Raw genomic sequence first — 18,741 nt, forward strand, 5'->3', positions numbered from 1 at the left:
ATTTTGCATGTCATTCGGAAATCAAGGTGCCAGAGTCTGGAGGAAGACTGGGGAGAAGGAAATGCCAAAATGCCTGAAGTCCAGTGTCAAGTACCCACAGTCAGTGATGGTGTGGGGTGCCATGTCAGCTGCTGGTGTTGGTCCACTGTGTTTCATCAAGGGCAGGGTCAATGCAGCTAGCTATCAGGAGATTTTGGAGCACTTCATGCTTCCATCGGCTGAAATGCTTTATGGAGATGAAGATTTCATTTTTCAGCACGACCTGGCACCTGCTCACAGTGCCAAAACCACTGGTAAATGGTTTACTGACCATGGTATTACTGTGCTCAATTGGCCTGCCAACTCTCCTGACCTGAACCCCATAGAGAATCTGTGGGATATTGTGAAGAGAAAGTTGAGAGACGCAAGACCCAACACTCTGGATGAGCTTAAGGCCGCTATTGAAGCATCCTGGGCCTCCATAACATCTCAGCAGTGTCACAGGCTGATTGCCTCCATGCCACGCCGCATTGAAGCAGTCATTTCTGCCAAAGGATTCCCGACCAAGTATTGAGTGCATAACTGAACATTATTATTTGATGGTTTTTTTCTTTGTTATTAAAAAACACTTTTATTTGATTGGATGGGTGAAATATGCTAATTTATTGAGACAGGTTTTTTGGGTTATCAGGAGTTGTATGCCAAAATCATCAGTATTAAAACAATAAAAGACCTGACAAATATCAGTTGGTGGATAATGAATCTATAATATATGAAAGTTTAATTGTAATCATTACATTATGGTAAATAATGAAATTTAACACTATATGCTAATTTTTTGAGAAGGACCTGTAGGTGTACTCCAGTAACCATAGAGACATGACAACAAGATGTAAAAAGACTGAAATAGCAACTTTTGGCCAGGACTGTAGTGCAGGGATCGCTTTCAATTCCATTCTGACATCCATGTTCCTCGGGGTGTAATGGGGAAGGGGCACTAATCCCCCACAGTCCTGCACACACCAGGCGGCTGTTGAGTCCCAGGGACTGTCATGTACGTCTCTGGGTGCAGCGCGGTTGGAGGAGGGAGACTGGCAGGGAAGAGTGCAGACAGTGGACGGGACTGGAGCGGGGCGGGGAGAAGGAGGGAAGAAGCTGCAGCCTGAAGAGTAGGAAGATGAGGAGAAGGAGTGTCAGCGGCACCGGAGGAGCGGGAAGCACGGAGCGCACCCCGGGGCTGTGAGCAGCCAGGACAGAGGACGCTGTGCTCGGAGCCTGCACTGCCGGGATCTCCAGTGTCGGGCACTGCGCCTCCTCCCGGGACCGGCTGAGCCCTGCTTCTTCCTGACACCTCTGGCGATTTCCTGGGGAGATGATGGAGCACACATATCCTTCCTACAGCGGCCGGAGCCCGGTGTGGGAGGAGATGGTGGGTACTGGGGGCACGGCACGCCACAACTGCGGGTGGTAGGGACTGGAGGAACTTAGTGTCCGCAGCGTGCCAGCTGCACGGACCGGGGCAGGGTGTGGGCAGCGGGAACTGGCAGCTAGTGGTGGAAGCTGGCAGCCAGCTGGGGGCATCCTGTGCACGGGCAGGCTGCCAGTCTAGCTGTGGCATATGGGGGCATCCTGTGCACGGGCGGGCTGCCAGTCTAGTTGTGGCATATGGGGGCATCGTGTGCACAGGCGGGCGGCCAGTCTAGTTGTGGCATGTATGGCACTGGCCCATGTGCCACTTCCCATCTGTCCCAGCTGGTGGGGTGTACTGGCAGTGTTTGTATTGGGCTGGTTCACTACAGAGGCACCGTATATACTGACTTATACCTTGGTTATAGTAGACTCTGAGGGTGTGTGTCCATGGGCCGAATTACATCCGGATTTGCTGCGGATTGGACGCTGCTTATAGCCTTAGGGTTCAACCCGCAGCGTCCAGATGTTACAGCATAGTGGAGGGGATTTTATGAAATCCCGTCTCCACTATGCGTGCGAACACGCATCCAGTGGCCCTGCGTTTACGGACATGCGCCGTGTCTTTTTAGACTGCAGCATGTCTGTTTACCCCACTGCGACGCTCCGTCTGCAAGGTAAATCACAGGGCTCTATGTATAGGTGCGGAGATTCCAGATGTGTGCAATGAACACATCCGGAATCACCGCGTGTAAAGCGCCGACAATACTGCCTGTGGAGACGCAGCCTTAGGCTAGGTTCACACTGCGTTAGCAGCAGCCCCTTCAGCACATACGCTAACGGGCTGCTGTTAACGCAAGTGCCGGCGTTTGCAATGCGCTAGCAGTGACGGACCCGGAAACACTGCAGCCTGCGTCTCCGGGTCCGTCACTCAATGACGGCACATCCCTAGCGCACGGCCATTGTGGGCATGCGCTAGCGATGCGTCCGACATTGCAGTCAATGGCGGCCGTAACGGACTACGTTACACCGCGTTTATGCAGTGGTGTAATATAGTCCGTCTAATGGACACCATTGACGCAGTGTGAACCCAGCCTTATTAGAGTTTATTGGTTCTTATGGACTGGTACTATATGCCGGGCAGTATCCAATTGTTCTTGTGTACTGGTACAGTATACCAGGCAGTATAGAGTGGTTTGAGTGGACTGGTACAGTATACCAGGCAGTATAGAGTGGTTTGAGTGGACTGGTACAGTATACCAGGCAGTATAGAGTGGTTTGAGTGGACTGGTACAGTATACCAGGCAGTATAGAGTGGTTTGACTGGACTGGTACTATATGCCAGGTAGTGTCCAGTAGTATTTTTTTCTCTGGACTGGTATCATTACACTGGTTCTTTCCTGGACACCAGTTTTTGTGTCACATCCCGACCTCTCTTGAAAACCTGTGGTTTATAATAAGACTTCTTAAAAGGTCTCAAACATCTTGTCAGTGTAGTGCGTGAATTTGAACCACCTCTAATTTTTAGGGAAAAGAGTCTCCAAACCAACTGTATTATAGTGTCAGCGATTGCCATTTCTGACATTGTCATTATACTGTGCCCAGGGGCTTTTGGGAGCTTCATAGATAGGAAATGAGGAGTGGAATAACCTCACAGACTCCAGGATGTGATCTCCTGCCGCTGCTGTCTGTTATGTCACAGAGAATTTGGGTGGATTTTAAAAATAAGCATTTTGGCTACCAAAAATCTAGAGAATAACCAGTTTAAAACCTAAGGGTGACGATAGGCTTTACTTCAAAATATGGTCACCTTTGCGATTTTTCTTTTTATTGGCTGTACATTTTGCAGGGTTTAGGCCATGTTCACACTTGGGTCCTGTTTTTTACATCTAGGACAGGAGCTTCAACCCTCTATCAGATCTTCTATATGATGGTCATGATGGTTTACAATGGGGTCTGTTGGCTTCAGTTACTGACATACATGCGGTATTATTCTTCGTTTCGCGTCCGGTGGCATTTAGGAGAATGTGAATAGATCCTAAAGGTGTTAATTACCTGCGGTGAAGAACAAGCATTGCAGAACCATGCTAACTTCCAGTAAAACCTCGGTCTACATCATAAGACACAATTCTACCAATAGATTTGCATAAAGGAGTATATTTGTATAGGAGATCTATAATATTCAGTGTGTATCGATGCCGTAGATGTTATTTGGATTCCACATGGCAGTAGTGTAAATATTACTAATTGGATCACAAGTCTCAGCCATTATTCACAGCTCATAGTTACAGTAGGTGCTGACTGGATGTGTCAGCATAGTAACTAATGTCATAGGAGCTGCCTACAAATAACTCCTAATAACTTCTTATCCAAGAACTTGGCCATTCGCCACGATCTAACAAACTCTTTGATAATATTAAATATATACCGTTCCTTTCCCCTCTTTTTTATGTGGGTCGCATTTATCATATTTGTGTACTGAGCACATTTTAACGCTAACACTAGGACAACCTACAGGGCTGATTGTCTTTTTTTTTCCTGTACATTTTGCATTCAGGGGTATATTCATACAACCACATTTTTGGTACAAGTTCTGTCCGTGGAAAGAATCCGACAGCACTTGGACTACTTTTATTCAATAGGGCTGTTCAGATGAATTGTTGAAAATTTCGGCATGCACTACTCTCATCTGTGTATTGGATGAGATTCACCCAATTTCGGGTCTATGGGTGTGCAAAAATAAAATCAGACCCCGTACGGATCAACAGTACAATTTCTACGGGTACATTGAAATTATTAACATAGGAAACTATGTTTGGTCTTGTAAGTTTTATTGACTGCTGACGTATAGAAACAGATGCCATAAATATTGGGCATACAGATGAGAAGTCATCCATTTTTTCTGGATGATTGGACTATGTCACGCTCTTGTGGGTTTAGCCATAGTTGTCTTTAGGGAATAACAATGCAGAGGGCACTCCAGTCATCACTTGACCACTAGTCACATAGTCCTGAGAATAGAGAATGGGATGGAGTAAAAATGTCCCCAGTTTATAATCCCGACTAGGATAATAACACAGTATTAGAACATTACAATAGATGTTCCCTTCTCCTCATATCTGCATTTATTTCTTTTCGTCAATCGGAATGACTGTAATTTTATCCGATTAAAAATGTATCCCTGATGAACCCAATGTTCATGGCGCTAAAATCGTATCATATCAGATCATGATGGATTATAATGGATCTGCTCTAGCTGTCAGGGTGTGCGCAGGGCATTAGGTATTCCCAATAGATTTCCTCGCTGTATTTAATACCCACTCTAGTTTGCGCTCTTTATTATACATGTCTGGAGGATGTGTCTCACATAATCAATGTCACAACTCCAGTTATTATTATTATTTATTTATATATATAGCACCATTAATTCCATGGCGCTGTACAAGTGAAAAGGGTTACACAAAGGGTTATAGACATCGTTTACAGCAGTGATTTTCAACCTTTTTTGAGCCGCGGCACACTTTTTATACTTAAAAAATCCCGAGGCACACCACCAACCAAAATGGCACAAAATGGTGCGTCCAGGTTTGAGATGAAAGTCTGCAGTCATTCTATGTGACTGCAGGCTTCTGAATTCTCACAGCGCAAGCACTGCACACTTTCAGGATTCTCCCTTGCCGGTGGCCAGAGTGGACCGTCATGACAGCACAAGTATGTGATTTGGATACTTCTGGCCACATTCTAACTAGACGTGTCCGGCCTCAGTCAATTCATTTTCATTGAATGAGGCCACACATGTCTAGTCAGCACGTGACCGCATGTATGTAAATCACCAACATCAGAGAATTATGATAGCAGTGTGCACTGTGAGAATTCAGAAGTCTGCAGTCACATAGTATGACTGCAGACTCATCACAACCTTGGACATCCCCTTTAATGTTCCTAACAAATAAAAATGAGAATTAGTATCACAAAAAAAACACATTTACATCCAGGTACCTGATAGATGACGTTGTTTGTGGAGTCGCCTCTTTCTTTTCATCTTCACCTTGTCCAGATGCCATGATGACTCTTCTCATCCACCGGCAGAGCTCGTTTCTGCAGACTTCCATCTTCTCCTGTCTTCTGCAGCAGCACATCCCGACACAACACCCTTAAAGATAGCAGTGTTATTATAATGCTCCGGAATAACAATATCTGCCCTAGGCTGAGCCCCTGAGTAAATAATTGCCTCTCACTTTATTCCCAGCACATATGACCCTCACTATCCCTCTTATGGTACATGCCATCCACACTACCCTCTCTCTCTTTTCTATACTTCACACTGCCTTCTCATACGGTATCCCTCATAGAGAGCCCAGTCTCTCTACTGTGCCCCTTCATTACACTCCTCCTACTTGGCATACTGTCTCCTCCTGGCTGTTACCCTCACACTACTCAGTATCTTTTATGTGTCCACTCACACTTTCATCCCCCCATACTGTCTGCACACATTTCTAATAGCCTCCTCCTGTACATCCCCCCCCTGCTAACATACCCCTTTGCTCTCTCCATATTTCCTCCTCACACATTCCCCCCTCACACATTCCCCCGACTCCCCATACTGTCCTCACACATCCCATCACCGTTGCTCCCAGTACTGTCAGCACACATTTTTCCCCTCGCTACTGTGTCCACCCCCATCTCCCCACTCACCCCCACAGAATATATCCACTCCCCTTCCGATAGAATAAATCCATCCCCTTCCACACAGAATAAATGCACCCTGCCCCACACATGCTAAATAAATTCCAGCCCCCCCCCACGTACACACTGAATAAATCCCCCCCACACACTGAATAAATCCCCCCCACACACTGAATAAATCCCCCCGCACACTGAATAAATCCCCCCCACACACACTGAATAAATCCCCCCCACACACTGAATAAATCCCCCCCCACAGAATAAATCCCCCCCACACACTGAATAAATCCCCCCCACACACTGAATAAATCCCCCCCACACACTGAATAAATCCCCCCACACACTGAATAAATCCCCCCCACACACTGAATAAATCCCCCCCACACACTGAATAAATCCCCCACACACTGAATAAATCCCCCCCACACACTGAATAAATCCCCCCACACACTGAATAAATCCCCCCCCCACACTGAATAAATCCCCCCACACACTTAATAAATCCCCCCACACACTTAATAAATCCCCCCACATACTCCCCATAAACCCACCCCACGCTGAATCTTCGGTGTCTTCAGCTCCACAGCACAGGAGCACTTACCACCAAGTCACTTCTGTCTCCTGCGCGCCGGATAGTGACGTCAGCAGCGTGATCACATGACTTGATCACGCTGCTGGCGTCGCTCTGACCCAGCAGTCAGAGCCTCAATTGTACTCGCAGCTGGTAGATGTCTGCGAGTACAATTGATCTCCGGGAGCCGGCGCGCTGCAGCTTCTCTGTGCCGGCTGTCAGCTTGACAGTCGGCACAGAGAACAGCTGACTCCCGTTCCCCGCGGCACACTGGTTGAAAAACACTGGTTTACAGTAAACAAGTTTACAGTGACAGACTGGTACAGAGGGGAGAGGACTCTGTCCTTGCAGATTTAAGGTACCGTCACACATAACGATATCGTTGCTTTTTGTGACGTAGCAACGATATCGTTAACGAAATCGTTATGCGTGACAGCGACCAACGATCAGGCCCCTGCTGGGAGATCGTTGGTCGCTGGGGAATGATCAGGACTTTATTTTGGTCGCTGATCACCCGCTGTCATCGCTGAATCGGCGTGTGTGACGCCGACTCAGCGATGTCTTCACTGGTAACCAGGGTAAACATCGGGTTACTAAGTGCAGGGCCGTGCTTAGTAACCCGATGTTTACCCTGGTTACCATTGTAAAAGTTAAAAAAAAAACACTACATACTTACATTCCTGTCGTGTGCCTGCCGGCAGCTTCCCTGCACTGTGTCAGCGCCAGCTGTAAAGCAGAGCACAGCGGTGACGTCACCGCGCTGCTTTCCGGCCAGCGCTTACACAGAGCAGGGAAGCTGCCGGCGGGGACACGACAGGAATGTAAGTATGTAGTGTTTTTTTTTTTACTTTTACAATGGTAACCAGGGTAAACATCGGGTTACTAAGCGCGGCCCTGCGCTTAGTAACCCGATATTTACCCTGGTTACCCGGGGACTTCGGCATCATTGGTCGCTGGAGAGCGGTCTGTGTGACAGCTCTCCAGCGACCAAACCGACGCTGCAGCGATCGACATCGTTGTCTGTCGCTGCAGCGTCGCTAAATGTGACGGAACCCTTACATTCTATGGGGTTAATGCATGAAATTGCCATCTCCATAAGCTGCACCATCACACCAAAAGCTTCCTAGCTGTCACTGCATACAATACCCATGTACCACATATAACGATATCTACTTCATCCTGTAAAGGATAGCAGGACAGCAGTAGGTTAGTTATAGTCCAATGCCAGCTCATAACATGGCATTGATTGTGTTCCATTATTATTTTATTTTTTCTTCAGTTTCCTAATATATTTGTATTAAAAAAACAAAATCTATAAAGAATTATTGTTTAATGAGAGTCTGTCATCAGGTAAAAAGTGGTCCTTTTTTGTTTTTGTTTAGTTCCTGCAGCTGCACGTGAGTAATTTTTATTCCAAACCACGATACGGTTCTAGAAATATGAGCTTCTTTGAGTGCTAATATTTATGGTCTGCCCCTTGGGGGCTTGGCTTGCAGGATTCCCTGGGGGCAGGTTTTTAAGCTTCTGTGCATTATTACCCTATAAGCAACTCCCCCTTGTTAAAGACCACACAAGTTAGCACAAATGAAAACTCCCATATCTCTGGAACCGTATGGCAGATTTTAAAAAAATGCATAAAAAAATGACAGAATAATACATTAATAAAATATACAGAAACAGGAATAAAATAAACTTCCCACTTTTGACCAAATGACAGGTCCTTTGTAAGGCGGATTGTTCACTTATAGTCAGCATATTGTTAGATGTATCTCGGGGACTGAAATGGTGCTGATTATTTATGCAGAACTGTACGTAGAAAGTCTGCAGCGGAAATAGGTAACAAGAGAATGAATGAAATTCAAACAAAAGACATCCTAAGGGCTCGTTCAGACGAGTATTATCCGAAATCCATACGGACAGCATACTGACCAATGTTATTGTGCTATATGTAGGATGAGACTCGCCTAGTCAAGCCAATAGGGGTGTAAAAAAAATAAAATTCCATATGGCATCCGATTTTTACAGATACATTGCAATTATTAACATAGGAAACTGTATTTAGTCTTGAACATTTTATTTACCACTAATTTTTAAAAACGAATGCCATATGGATGATACACGGATGTAAAAACACATCTGGATGGCATGCAGATGTTATATGGATGAGTCAGACGATTTTTCTTGGGCTCGCCTGAACCCACCTTTATGCTATCTATCAGTAGACTTTATTCAAATGTCCGTGAACCACATACGTGTTCTGTGATTTTCTCATATAGAACACAACACGCATTACCATTGTAGGTTATGGGGGTGATCGCATGTTTGTGTTTTTTTTTGGTGGCCTGTGTGTCCTCAAAAAATAAAAAGTCACAGAAATATGTCTGTTTTTGATCTTTTTCATTGATCAAAATGACCCCTTGAAGATTATGCGTCTGTGAAAATTGCTGATTGCACGTGGATGCCTTCTGTGTGTAGTCCATTGGCCTTCTGTGACTAACATTGGTTTTTATGTGAGACGCATTGTAATTTATTTATCCAAACGTGGAAATCACTGATGGTAAAAGCTGACACACAGACCAAGCACAGATGAAAAACACTTACATACAGATTTTTTTGCAGACAACAAAAATCACTGATGTCTGAATGAAGCTTAATGAGGTTGTCCACTATTAGGCCGGCGTCACACACAGCGTATGAAAATACGGTCCGTATATTACGGCCGTAATACGCTGAAAAGTCCCGAAAATAGTGGTCCGTAGCTACTCCGTAGGCAGGGTGTGTCACTGTTTTTTGCGCATGGCATCCTCCGTATGTAATCCGTATGGCAGCCGTAATGCGTGTTTTTATCGCAGGCTTGCAAAACCGACATACGGCTATACAAGGGATCCATGTGTAAAAAAAAAACAATAAAAAAAAACCCATATATAATATATAGATATATATATATATCTCAGTAGACACATATACCGTATATACTCGAGTATAAGCCGACCCGAGTATAAGCCGACCCCCCTAATTTTGCCACAAAAAACTGGGAAAACTTATTGACTCGAGTATAAGCCTAGGGTGGAAATGCAGTGTTTATACTGGCCCCATAGATGCCCCAATACAGTGCTCTGCAGTGTTTATACTGGCCCCATAGATGCCCCAATACAGTGCTCTGCAGTGTTTATAGTGGCCCCATAGATGCCCCAATACAGTGCTCTGCACTGTTTATATTGGCCCCATAGATGCCCCAATACAGTGCTCTGCAGTGTTTATACTGGCCCCATAGATGCCCCAATACAGTGCTCTGCAGTGTTTATACTGGCCCCATAGATGCCCCAATACAGTGCTCTGCAGTGTTTATAGTGGCCCCATAGATGCCCCAATACAGTGCTCTGCACTGTTTATATTGGCCCCATAGATGCCCCAATACAGTGCTCTGCACTGTTTATATTGGCCCCATAGATGCCCCAATACAGTGCTCTGCAGTGTTTATACTGGCCCCATAGATGCCCCAATACAGTGCTCTGCAGTGTTTATACTGGCCCCATAGATGCCCCAATACAGTGCTCTGCAGTGTTTATATTGGCCCCATAGATGCCCCAATACAGTGCTCTGCAGTGTTCATAGTGACCCCATAGATGCCCCAATACAGTGCTCTGCAGTGTTCATAGTGGCCCCATAGATGCCCCAATACAGTGCTCTGCAGTGTTCATAGTGGCCCCATAGATGCCCCAATACAGTGCTCTGCAGTGTTCATAGTGGCCCCATAGATGCCCCAATACAGTGCTCTGCAGTGTTCATAGTGGCCCATAGATGCCCCAATACAGTGCTCTGCAGTGTTCATAGTGGCCCATAGATGCCCCACATTAATCTGTGCGATGGCCGCTGCTGCTGCAATAAAAAAAAAAAAAAGCCATACTCACCTCGCTACTTGCAGCTCCCAGCGTCTGGTCCCGGCGTCTGTCTGCACTGACTGATCAGGCAGAGGGCGCCGCGCACACTAGTGCGTCATCGCGCCCTCTGACCTGAACAGTCAGAGCGCAGATAGACGCCGGGAAGATGGATCGGCGGCTGGAACGAGGACAGGTGAATATAACATACTCACCTAGTCCTGGCGATCCTCGCGCTGTCCCCTCCTGTCTTCCGCGCTGCAGCTTCTTTCTCTGTCAGCGGTCACCGGACAGAGAAATGAATACGCGGCTCCGCCCCTATGGGAGGTGGAGCCGCTTATTCATATCTCTAATGAGCGGTCCCACGTGACCGCTGAAGAGAGGAAGAAGCTGCAGCGCGGAAGCCCGTGGGACGGCAGGGACAGCGCGAGGATCGCTGGGACTAGGTAAGTATACCTCAGCGCCCTCACCCCCTCACCCGCCGACCCTGCCACTACCGTGACTCGAGTATAAGCCGAGGGGGGCACTTTCAGCCCAAAAATTTGGGCTGAAAATCTCGGCTTATACTCGAGTATATACGGTATGTATATATATTAATATTTCAGCCAGCGCGATATAGCAGAAAGCCGGTAATTCAATTACCGGCTTTTGCTTTCTCCTTCCTAAAACCCGACATGATATGAGACCTGGTTTACATACAGTAAACCATCTCATATCACCATTTTTTTTTGCATATTCCACACTACTAATGTTAGTAGTGTGTATATCCAAAATTTGGCCATTCTAGCTAGTAAATTAAGGGGTTAAATGGCAGAAAAAAATTGGCGTGGGCTCCCGCACAATTTTCTCCGCCAGAGTGGTAAAGCCAGTGACTGAGGGCAGATATTAAAAGTCTGGAGAGGGTCCATGGTTATTGGACCCCCCTGGCTAAAAACATCTGCCCCCAGCCACCCCAGAAAAGGCACATCTGGAAGATGCGCCTATTCTGGCACTTGGCCACTCTCTTCCCATTCCCGTGTAGCGGTGGGATATGGGGTAATGAAGGGTTAATGCCACCTTGCTATTGTAAGGTGACATTAAGCCAAATTAATAATGGAGAGGCGTCAATTATGACACCTATCCATTATTAATCCAATACTAGTAAAGGGTTAAAAAAAAACAACACATTATTAAAAATTAATTTAATGAAAAAAACACAAAGGTTGTTGTATTAATTTATTCTACTCTCAATCCACTCACTGAAGACCCTCGATCTGTAAATAAAAAAAAAATAAAAATAAACCAAGAATATACATACCTTCCGAGGATCTGTAAGGTCCAACGATGTAAATCCATCTGAAGGTGTTAAAATATTTTGAAAGCAGGAGTTCTGTTAATGCAGCACTACTCCTGCCTGCAAAACCCCAGCGAATGAAGGTAAAGTAGGTCAATGACCTATATTTAGCTTCATTTGCGGTGAGGCGCCCTCTGCTGGCTGTTCCTAGATCGTGGGAACTTTCCTAGAAAGCTCCAGGCTATTAATATCTGCCATCAGTCACTGGCTTTACCACTCTGGCGGAGAAAATTGTGCGGGAGCCCACGCCAATTTTTTCTGCCATTTAACCCCTTAATTTACTAGCTAGAGCGCCCAAATTTTGCATATACACACTACTGACATTAGTAGGGTGGAATATGCAAAAAAAAAATGAGGATATGAGATGGTTTACTGCATGTAAACCATGTCTCATATCATGTCGGGTTTAGGAAGGAGAAAGCAAAAGCCGGTAATTGAATTACCGGCTTTCTGCTATATCGCGCTGGATGAAATATTAATATATATACATATATGTGTCTCACTGACATTTTATATATATATATGTATATATATATATATATATATATATATATATATATATGTGTACACATTTATTATACCTATTCTACTGTAAGCTGTCAGTGTGATTTTACTGTACACCGCAATGAATTGCCGGCTTTTCTCGCTAACACCGCTGCGTATTCCTCGCAAGTCACACTGCTGGTCCGTGTGTAATCCGTATTTTTGGGGCTTCCATAGACTTTCATTGACGTTTTATTTGCGCAATACGGTGACAAACGCAGCATGCTGCGATTTTCTACGGCCGTAGAAAGCCGTATAATACTGATCAGTTTAATACGGCAGATAGGAGCAGGGGCATAGAGAATAATTGTGCCGTATTTTTTGCGAGTTTTACGGACGTAGTTTCTGCGCTCTTACGTCCGTAAAACTCGCAAGTGTGACGCCGGCCTTAGGACAACCCCTTCTCATTCCTCAAGTTTGGCCCTTTTAAAATAAAAACACTTAGGGTATGTGTCCACGTTCAGGATTGCATCAGGATTTGGTCAGGATTTTTCATCAGTTTTTGTAAGCCAAAACCAGGAGGGGGTGATAAATGCAGAAGTGGTGCATATGTTTCTATTATACTTTTCCTCTTTATTGTTCCACTCCTGGTTTTGGCTTACAAATACTGATGAAAAATCCTGACCAAATCCTGATGCAATCCTGAACGTGGACACATACCCTTATACTCACCTCTAGTTCCGATGCCGCTATGGCAGTGTCAGCCTTTGTTTTCCCACGGCTCACTTGAGATTGTTATTAGTGATGATGAAACGTGCTCGGCTAAGGTGTTATATTAGCATGCTCGGGTGCTAACAGTGTGACTTTGATGTGCTCGAAAAATAAGTTCGAGTCCCGCAGCTGCATGTCTCGATGCTGTTCGATAGCATAAACACATGCTGGGATTGCCTACCAAACAGACACGTTCACTCATCACTAGTTAAGTCACACGAGTCCTGCACTCAATCACCGCTGGCGTCATTGTCCCCGCCTTCAGACGTATTCAACGCCAACAGTAAGCCAGGGCTGCGGCTGCTCTCTGACTTATTCTTGATGTTCGATTCCTTTCTATGCCAGGGACAGGGACAGCAGCATTGCTAGGGTGCAGGGCTCACGTTTCATAACAATATGATACAAACCACGGGAACAAAAGTATAGGCGTTTTTATTATAACAGGGCCAAACATGAGGAATGAGAAGGTGTGGACCACACTATTAAGGAATATACTAATCTAAAGACTAGGTACCTTTGGGAATAGCCACCAGATATGTTACATGTCTCCCAAGGCTAGACAGGCTTGGAAATATTTAAAAGAATAATGTGAAATAAGTTTGGATATTCTAGCTGGGGACAGGAACCATCTCATCAAGACCCTGTAATTAGTTTCTAACATTAAGGTGGATTAAACCCATTTTGTGTCCCGTTTGTCTGTTTTTCCATCAGTTTGGCTTCTGGTTTTCTCATATGGACTTGGATGACACACGGATGGTACCAGTACTGTGTGGTTTTTAGTTTTGCAGACAATCAAAAATTAATAAGACTCCGTATGATAGGTATGTGAAAAATACAAATGAAACACAAGTGAAACCAGATGTCTGACTAAGGCCGGGATCAAACATGCGAGAAATACGGCCGAGTCTCGCATGTTAATACCCGGCATTGCCGCTGTCACTCAGGAGCGGAGCGTGCAGCTGTATGTATTGCTATGCGGCTGCACGCTCCGCTCCTGAGTGACGGCGGCAATGCCGGGTATTAACATGCGAGACTTGGCCGTATTTGATCCAGGCCTTATTTGTTATACTGGAACTGCGCGGTTTACAGTGTATATTGGGAAACCCTCTTTAAGGGCGCTCACACTAGTGTATAAATCGGGAGAGTGCAATCCGAGAAAAAATCAGGAGTTTGCACTAAGATCAATGATATTCAATGGAGCAGTGCAGATCTGAACATTTTTTTCTCAGCTGTATTTGGCACGAGAAAAAAAGATTTCACTCTGAAATCGGTACAGTGCGAGAAAAAAAAATCACATGCCATATGTCAGACCATCAGCATGTCATATGTCAGACCATCAGTATGTAATCTGATTTTTATGAATACATTACAATTCTGTTGCATAGGAAACTGTAAATGGTTCTATAAAAGCTTAATAGCTGCTGAGTAAAAAACGGATTTTACACGGAGAGCACACGGATGACTAGTGAGAAAAAATCATCCCACACTGCTGGATGAGATCGGGACTGATTTTTGTTAAACGCTAGAGTGAACTCTCACAAGAACGCTTTCTGCTTCTTTGTGCTGAGATCCGGTTCACTATGTGATGAAAATGACAACACAGACTAGAGAGAAGGATTGAGGATTATTTTAGGCAGATAGGTCTGTGGATATTAAGGGTCTTTTTACATAAGCTGACCGGCGGCACTAAATGGCCACCAATCGGCTACTTGATTGCCATTTAATAGCCATTTCATGTAGGCAGAGTGCACTTAAGATGTGGACTGATCGACTATAATAAATCATTCTGTGCATGTAGACTTCCATTATTCCCGTATAGGCCACGTTCACACTTCTATGTTTAAACACGTACGTGGTCCAGGTGTCATCAGTGTATTTTTCACTGACCCATAGACTTGTAGTGGCGCTTTTCGTCCTTGATTTTTGAAAAAAGAAGTCATGTCTCTGTGACTTTTGCTTTAAGTTATAATAGATATGTGCTGTGTATGTGAAAAATCCAGATGTAACACGTACGTGCAGCACATATGTCTGAACTGGACCTTAGGGTATGTTTCCATGGGCAGAAACGAGCAGCGCTTTGGACTCAGCACATGTCCGCTCCGTCCAAAGCGCTGCCGCATCCTATACATTGGACGGTGATATTGACTGAGCGTCTCCGCAAGATAAATTGACATGCTGCAGTCTGAAAAGATGCGCCACATGTCCGTCTCCGCAGGGAAGCCGGAGGTGTCCCTGCACGCATAGTGGTGATGGGATTTCATGAAATCCCCTCCACTATGCTGTAACATCTGGCCGCTGCGGATGTATGCAGCATCCAACCCATAGCGTTTACTGACCGTGGAAACATACCCTTACACAGCATGATGCGCTGCTGAGAACAATGATCTTTTGTGCAGCTCAGATCATTTCACTTAATAGATGATGGGTTGGCTCATTCTTCGGGCGATTGGCAGTCTGTTTACACCAAACTTATCGTGTTTCTAGGTTCACTTGTTCACAATTAGGCCGGGATCACACATGTGAGAAATACGTCCGAGTCTCGCATGGTAATACCCAGCATTGCCGCTGTCACTCAGGAGCGGAGAGTGCGGCCGCATAGCAATACATGCAGCCACACGCTCCGCTCCAAAGAGACGGTGGCAGTGCCGGGTACTACCATGCGAGACTCGGACGTATTTCTCGCATGTGTGATCCCGGCCTAATCTGGCAGTGTAAATTGACCTTTAGGCCGGCGTCACACAGGTGACTTAAACGGACGAGTAAAATGCGATAAAAAAAAAAAAAAAATCGCATTGCACTCGGACCAATGTTACATTATGGGGCAGCTCCCAGCAGCCGATTTGTTTTTGTTGGCTGTTTTCCTCTGTCTGAGACAATCGCAGCATGCTGCAATTGTCACGGCCACTCGGCCGACTCTCAGCTCACTCGCACCCATATAAGCCTATGGGTGCGAGTGAGACAGCGCACACCACTTGGATATCATCCGAGTGATGTGCTTTAAACGCGGACCCCGGCAATGGAGGAGATGGAGAAATTAGTTTCTCCGCCTCCTCCGTAGCTGTGCTCCGATCTGCTCTGTGTGAGAGGCTCGGAGCACAGACGCACGACACTCGGCTCCCGCTCACAGCAGAGCAGGAGCCGAGGGTCATTAGCATATCGCATCTGATGCTCTCGCATGGGATGCAATACGCTAGTGTGACGCCGGCCTTACAGATAAATTACACAATTGTTACTTAAAGAGGAGGTTGTCCCTTTTCAGGAAAGTTTTTCCTATAAGCTTTGTTAGCAGTAAAAAAAAACCCAACAACTGTGTTTAGCTCACCCTCCCCGTGTTCACTGCTGCATCTCCGCCACTGCTCTTGGTCCTATAATTGCGTCAGCCAATCAGTGAGCTCATCTACTCTTGCCGTCTACACTCGGTGTCTGTAGACAATACCAGACATTGGGTGCAATGACGGAGATACAACACTGGACTCGGGGAAAGTGAGTAAGGCCAGTTTTGATTTTTCTTTACTCCTAATGGAACTATCTTTTCGACAGGTTTACCTAAAGAACCCTTTAACTTCGGCATTGTATGTTGGCAATTCAGTTTGATTTTTAACCAAGTGACTCTGCTCAGCATTTGTTTGCTCCCCTGCTCACAGGCAGCCCACCGCTGCTGACATGAACTGCGTATTCCCAGCATTTCAGTGACTTGTTATATGCTGGTGATGGATGCAGCGTACGTGGCTGCCACAACTAGATCACATCACTTTGTGCTTTTGGTAGTGATGGAGCAGATCACTAGCTGTAGGGGAGTATCTAAGATGGGCGAAGTTTGAGTTTTGCTCTTTTTGATAACGAGTCCCAGTGAACTGCTTACTGCCAGGGTCAGGTTGAAATCACAAGAGGGTCTCAGGACTGGTATAATCGCCATGTGATCTCTGTATTTGGCAGGATTAGCGAGCTGCTATGTAACTACAGAGCAGATGTAAAATCTTTAATGCAGTACAGATTAGGACTCAGATTTGTACATTAAATTTCAGGCAGAGATAATTTTGAACAAGAAATAGGACTCCGAAGAAGATGGGGTGGGATGAGTGACCCAATGTCCCATGCACAGTGTATAGTAAGGCTACGTTCAGGAATATTTGCAGAATTTTCCTGAGCAAATCTGGACTCCTTTCGCAGGAAATCCCCTTGCGTTTTTTTTCCTGCGTTCGCGTTTTTTTCCGGAGGTTCCCAATACAATAATATAGGGTTAATTCCACAGATTTTTCCGCTAAATTAATGAACATGCTGCGTATTTTTCCGCGATGCTTTTTTTTGGTGGAAAAAAAACGCAGCATGGGCACAAAAAATTGCGGAATGCATTAAAATGATGGGATGCTTAACGTAGGCGTTTTTTAAGCGTTTTTTTCAGCAGAAAACTGCTGAAAAAACGTGAAAAATCCAGAGCATATCCTAAATGTGAGAGTGATTCTTTACGTTTTGGAGCCACAGCAATAGTGGTTTTTAATAATTTCATATTCCCTTGTTGTATATCAGACCACCAGAATGCTGCACAGGGACACTTACAGACTAGATACTGATGTAATGCAAATATATATAGAATATTACCTCCCTCTCCCCATTGACAGTGCCATTAGTTCTAACTAATGACCCCCATACACAGACTGGAAGCGCCTGATTTCGACCATAATGAACAACTGATGGCTAGATCGGTAGAACAAACGGTGGTTAGTCTCATCCTATGGCTGATTGACGAACACTTATCAATCAAAAGATGGATTGGGTGCACTGATTTTATCGGATGGAAAAAAATTACAGTCTGAGATTTTTTTTCTCCTGATGTTGTATGACTATGCGTCTAAGTGGCAAACAACCATTGGATAGCCTGTATTAGTCCTGTGTATGCTAATTTTAATATTTGTTTCATGTGTTGACCAGCAGTTATCTACTGTAATGTAATTGTGATGGCCTACTGTTCCAAATCCGGGCAGTGTAGATTGCAATGTTCCTTGCTATGTGTTTGCATGTAGGGAGTATAGTTTCCTTATCTGAACATTAGTCATATTTCCCAGTCACTTTGATATAGATTAAATGGTCAGAAACCAAGATAGTAGAGCTGGTACTTTAGGCATCATGCACAAGATTACATGTATTTAGAATATGCCATCCATTGTGTACCATGGAGCTATGCTGTACAAATGGGTACATCATTTCTCTACGTATTATTATAATAGCGCCATTTATTCCATGGCACTTTGCATGTGATTAGATTGAATTAGAATGTATGAGATCACATTTATAAAAACTGTATTAAAAAGTTAGAATATGTGCACACAACATGATTTTTAGGCAGATTCCACCTGGATCCCACCTGCAAAAAAGTGCCACAAAACTACATTGCTGTACATGTTCAAGTAGCGTGTCCGCTTTCGGGCGGCTTCCACTAGGAACACAGTCACCACTATAGTGGAAAGTATGGCAAAAAAAGACAAATAAGCCACCAATAAAGCCTCTTCAGGAAAAGGACTGCTGGCTTTTTCCTAAAGCAGCGCCGCCTAGGAAATTCGATGGCTCTGTTGACCAAAATAAAAAAATGTTTACATACCCGTATCTGGTTATCCCTTCTGGTGGAGAGTAGAATG

At 45.0% G+C, this 18,741-nt stretch overlaps 1 protein-coding gene across 2 annotated transcripts in view; it reads left to right on the forward strand.

The window, feature by feature from the left end:
* Positions 1-1,146: 1,146 nt before the first annotated feature.
* Positions 1,147-18,741, forward strand: part of DGKH (diacylglycerol kinase eta) — a 374,433-nt gene continuing 356,838 nt past the window's right edge. Inside the window, exon 1 of one of the 2 annotated variants that reach the window (XM_069758220.1) lies at positions 1,147-1,408. In XM_069758220.1, coding sequence (XP_069614321.1) covers positions 1,352-1,408 — 57 coding nt within the window. In that variant the 5' untranslated portion in view covers positions 1,147-1,351. The remainder of the gene's footprint in view (positions 1,409-18,741) is intronic. The other variant, XM_069758222.1, reaches the window with a different exon arrangement.

The sequence above is a fragment of the Ranitomeya imitator genome, chromosome 3, assembly GCF_032444005.1.
Source record: "Ranitomeya imitator isolate aRanImi1 chromosome 3, aRanImi1.pri, whole genome shotgun sequence".
Taxonomy (NCBI): domain Eukaryota; kingdom Metazoa; phylum Chordata; class Amphibia; order Anura; family Dendrobatidae; genus Ranitomeya; species Ranitomeya imitator.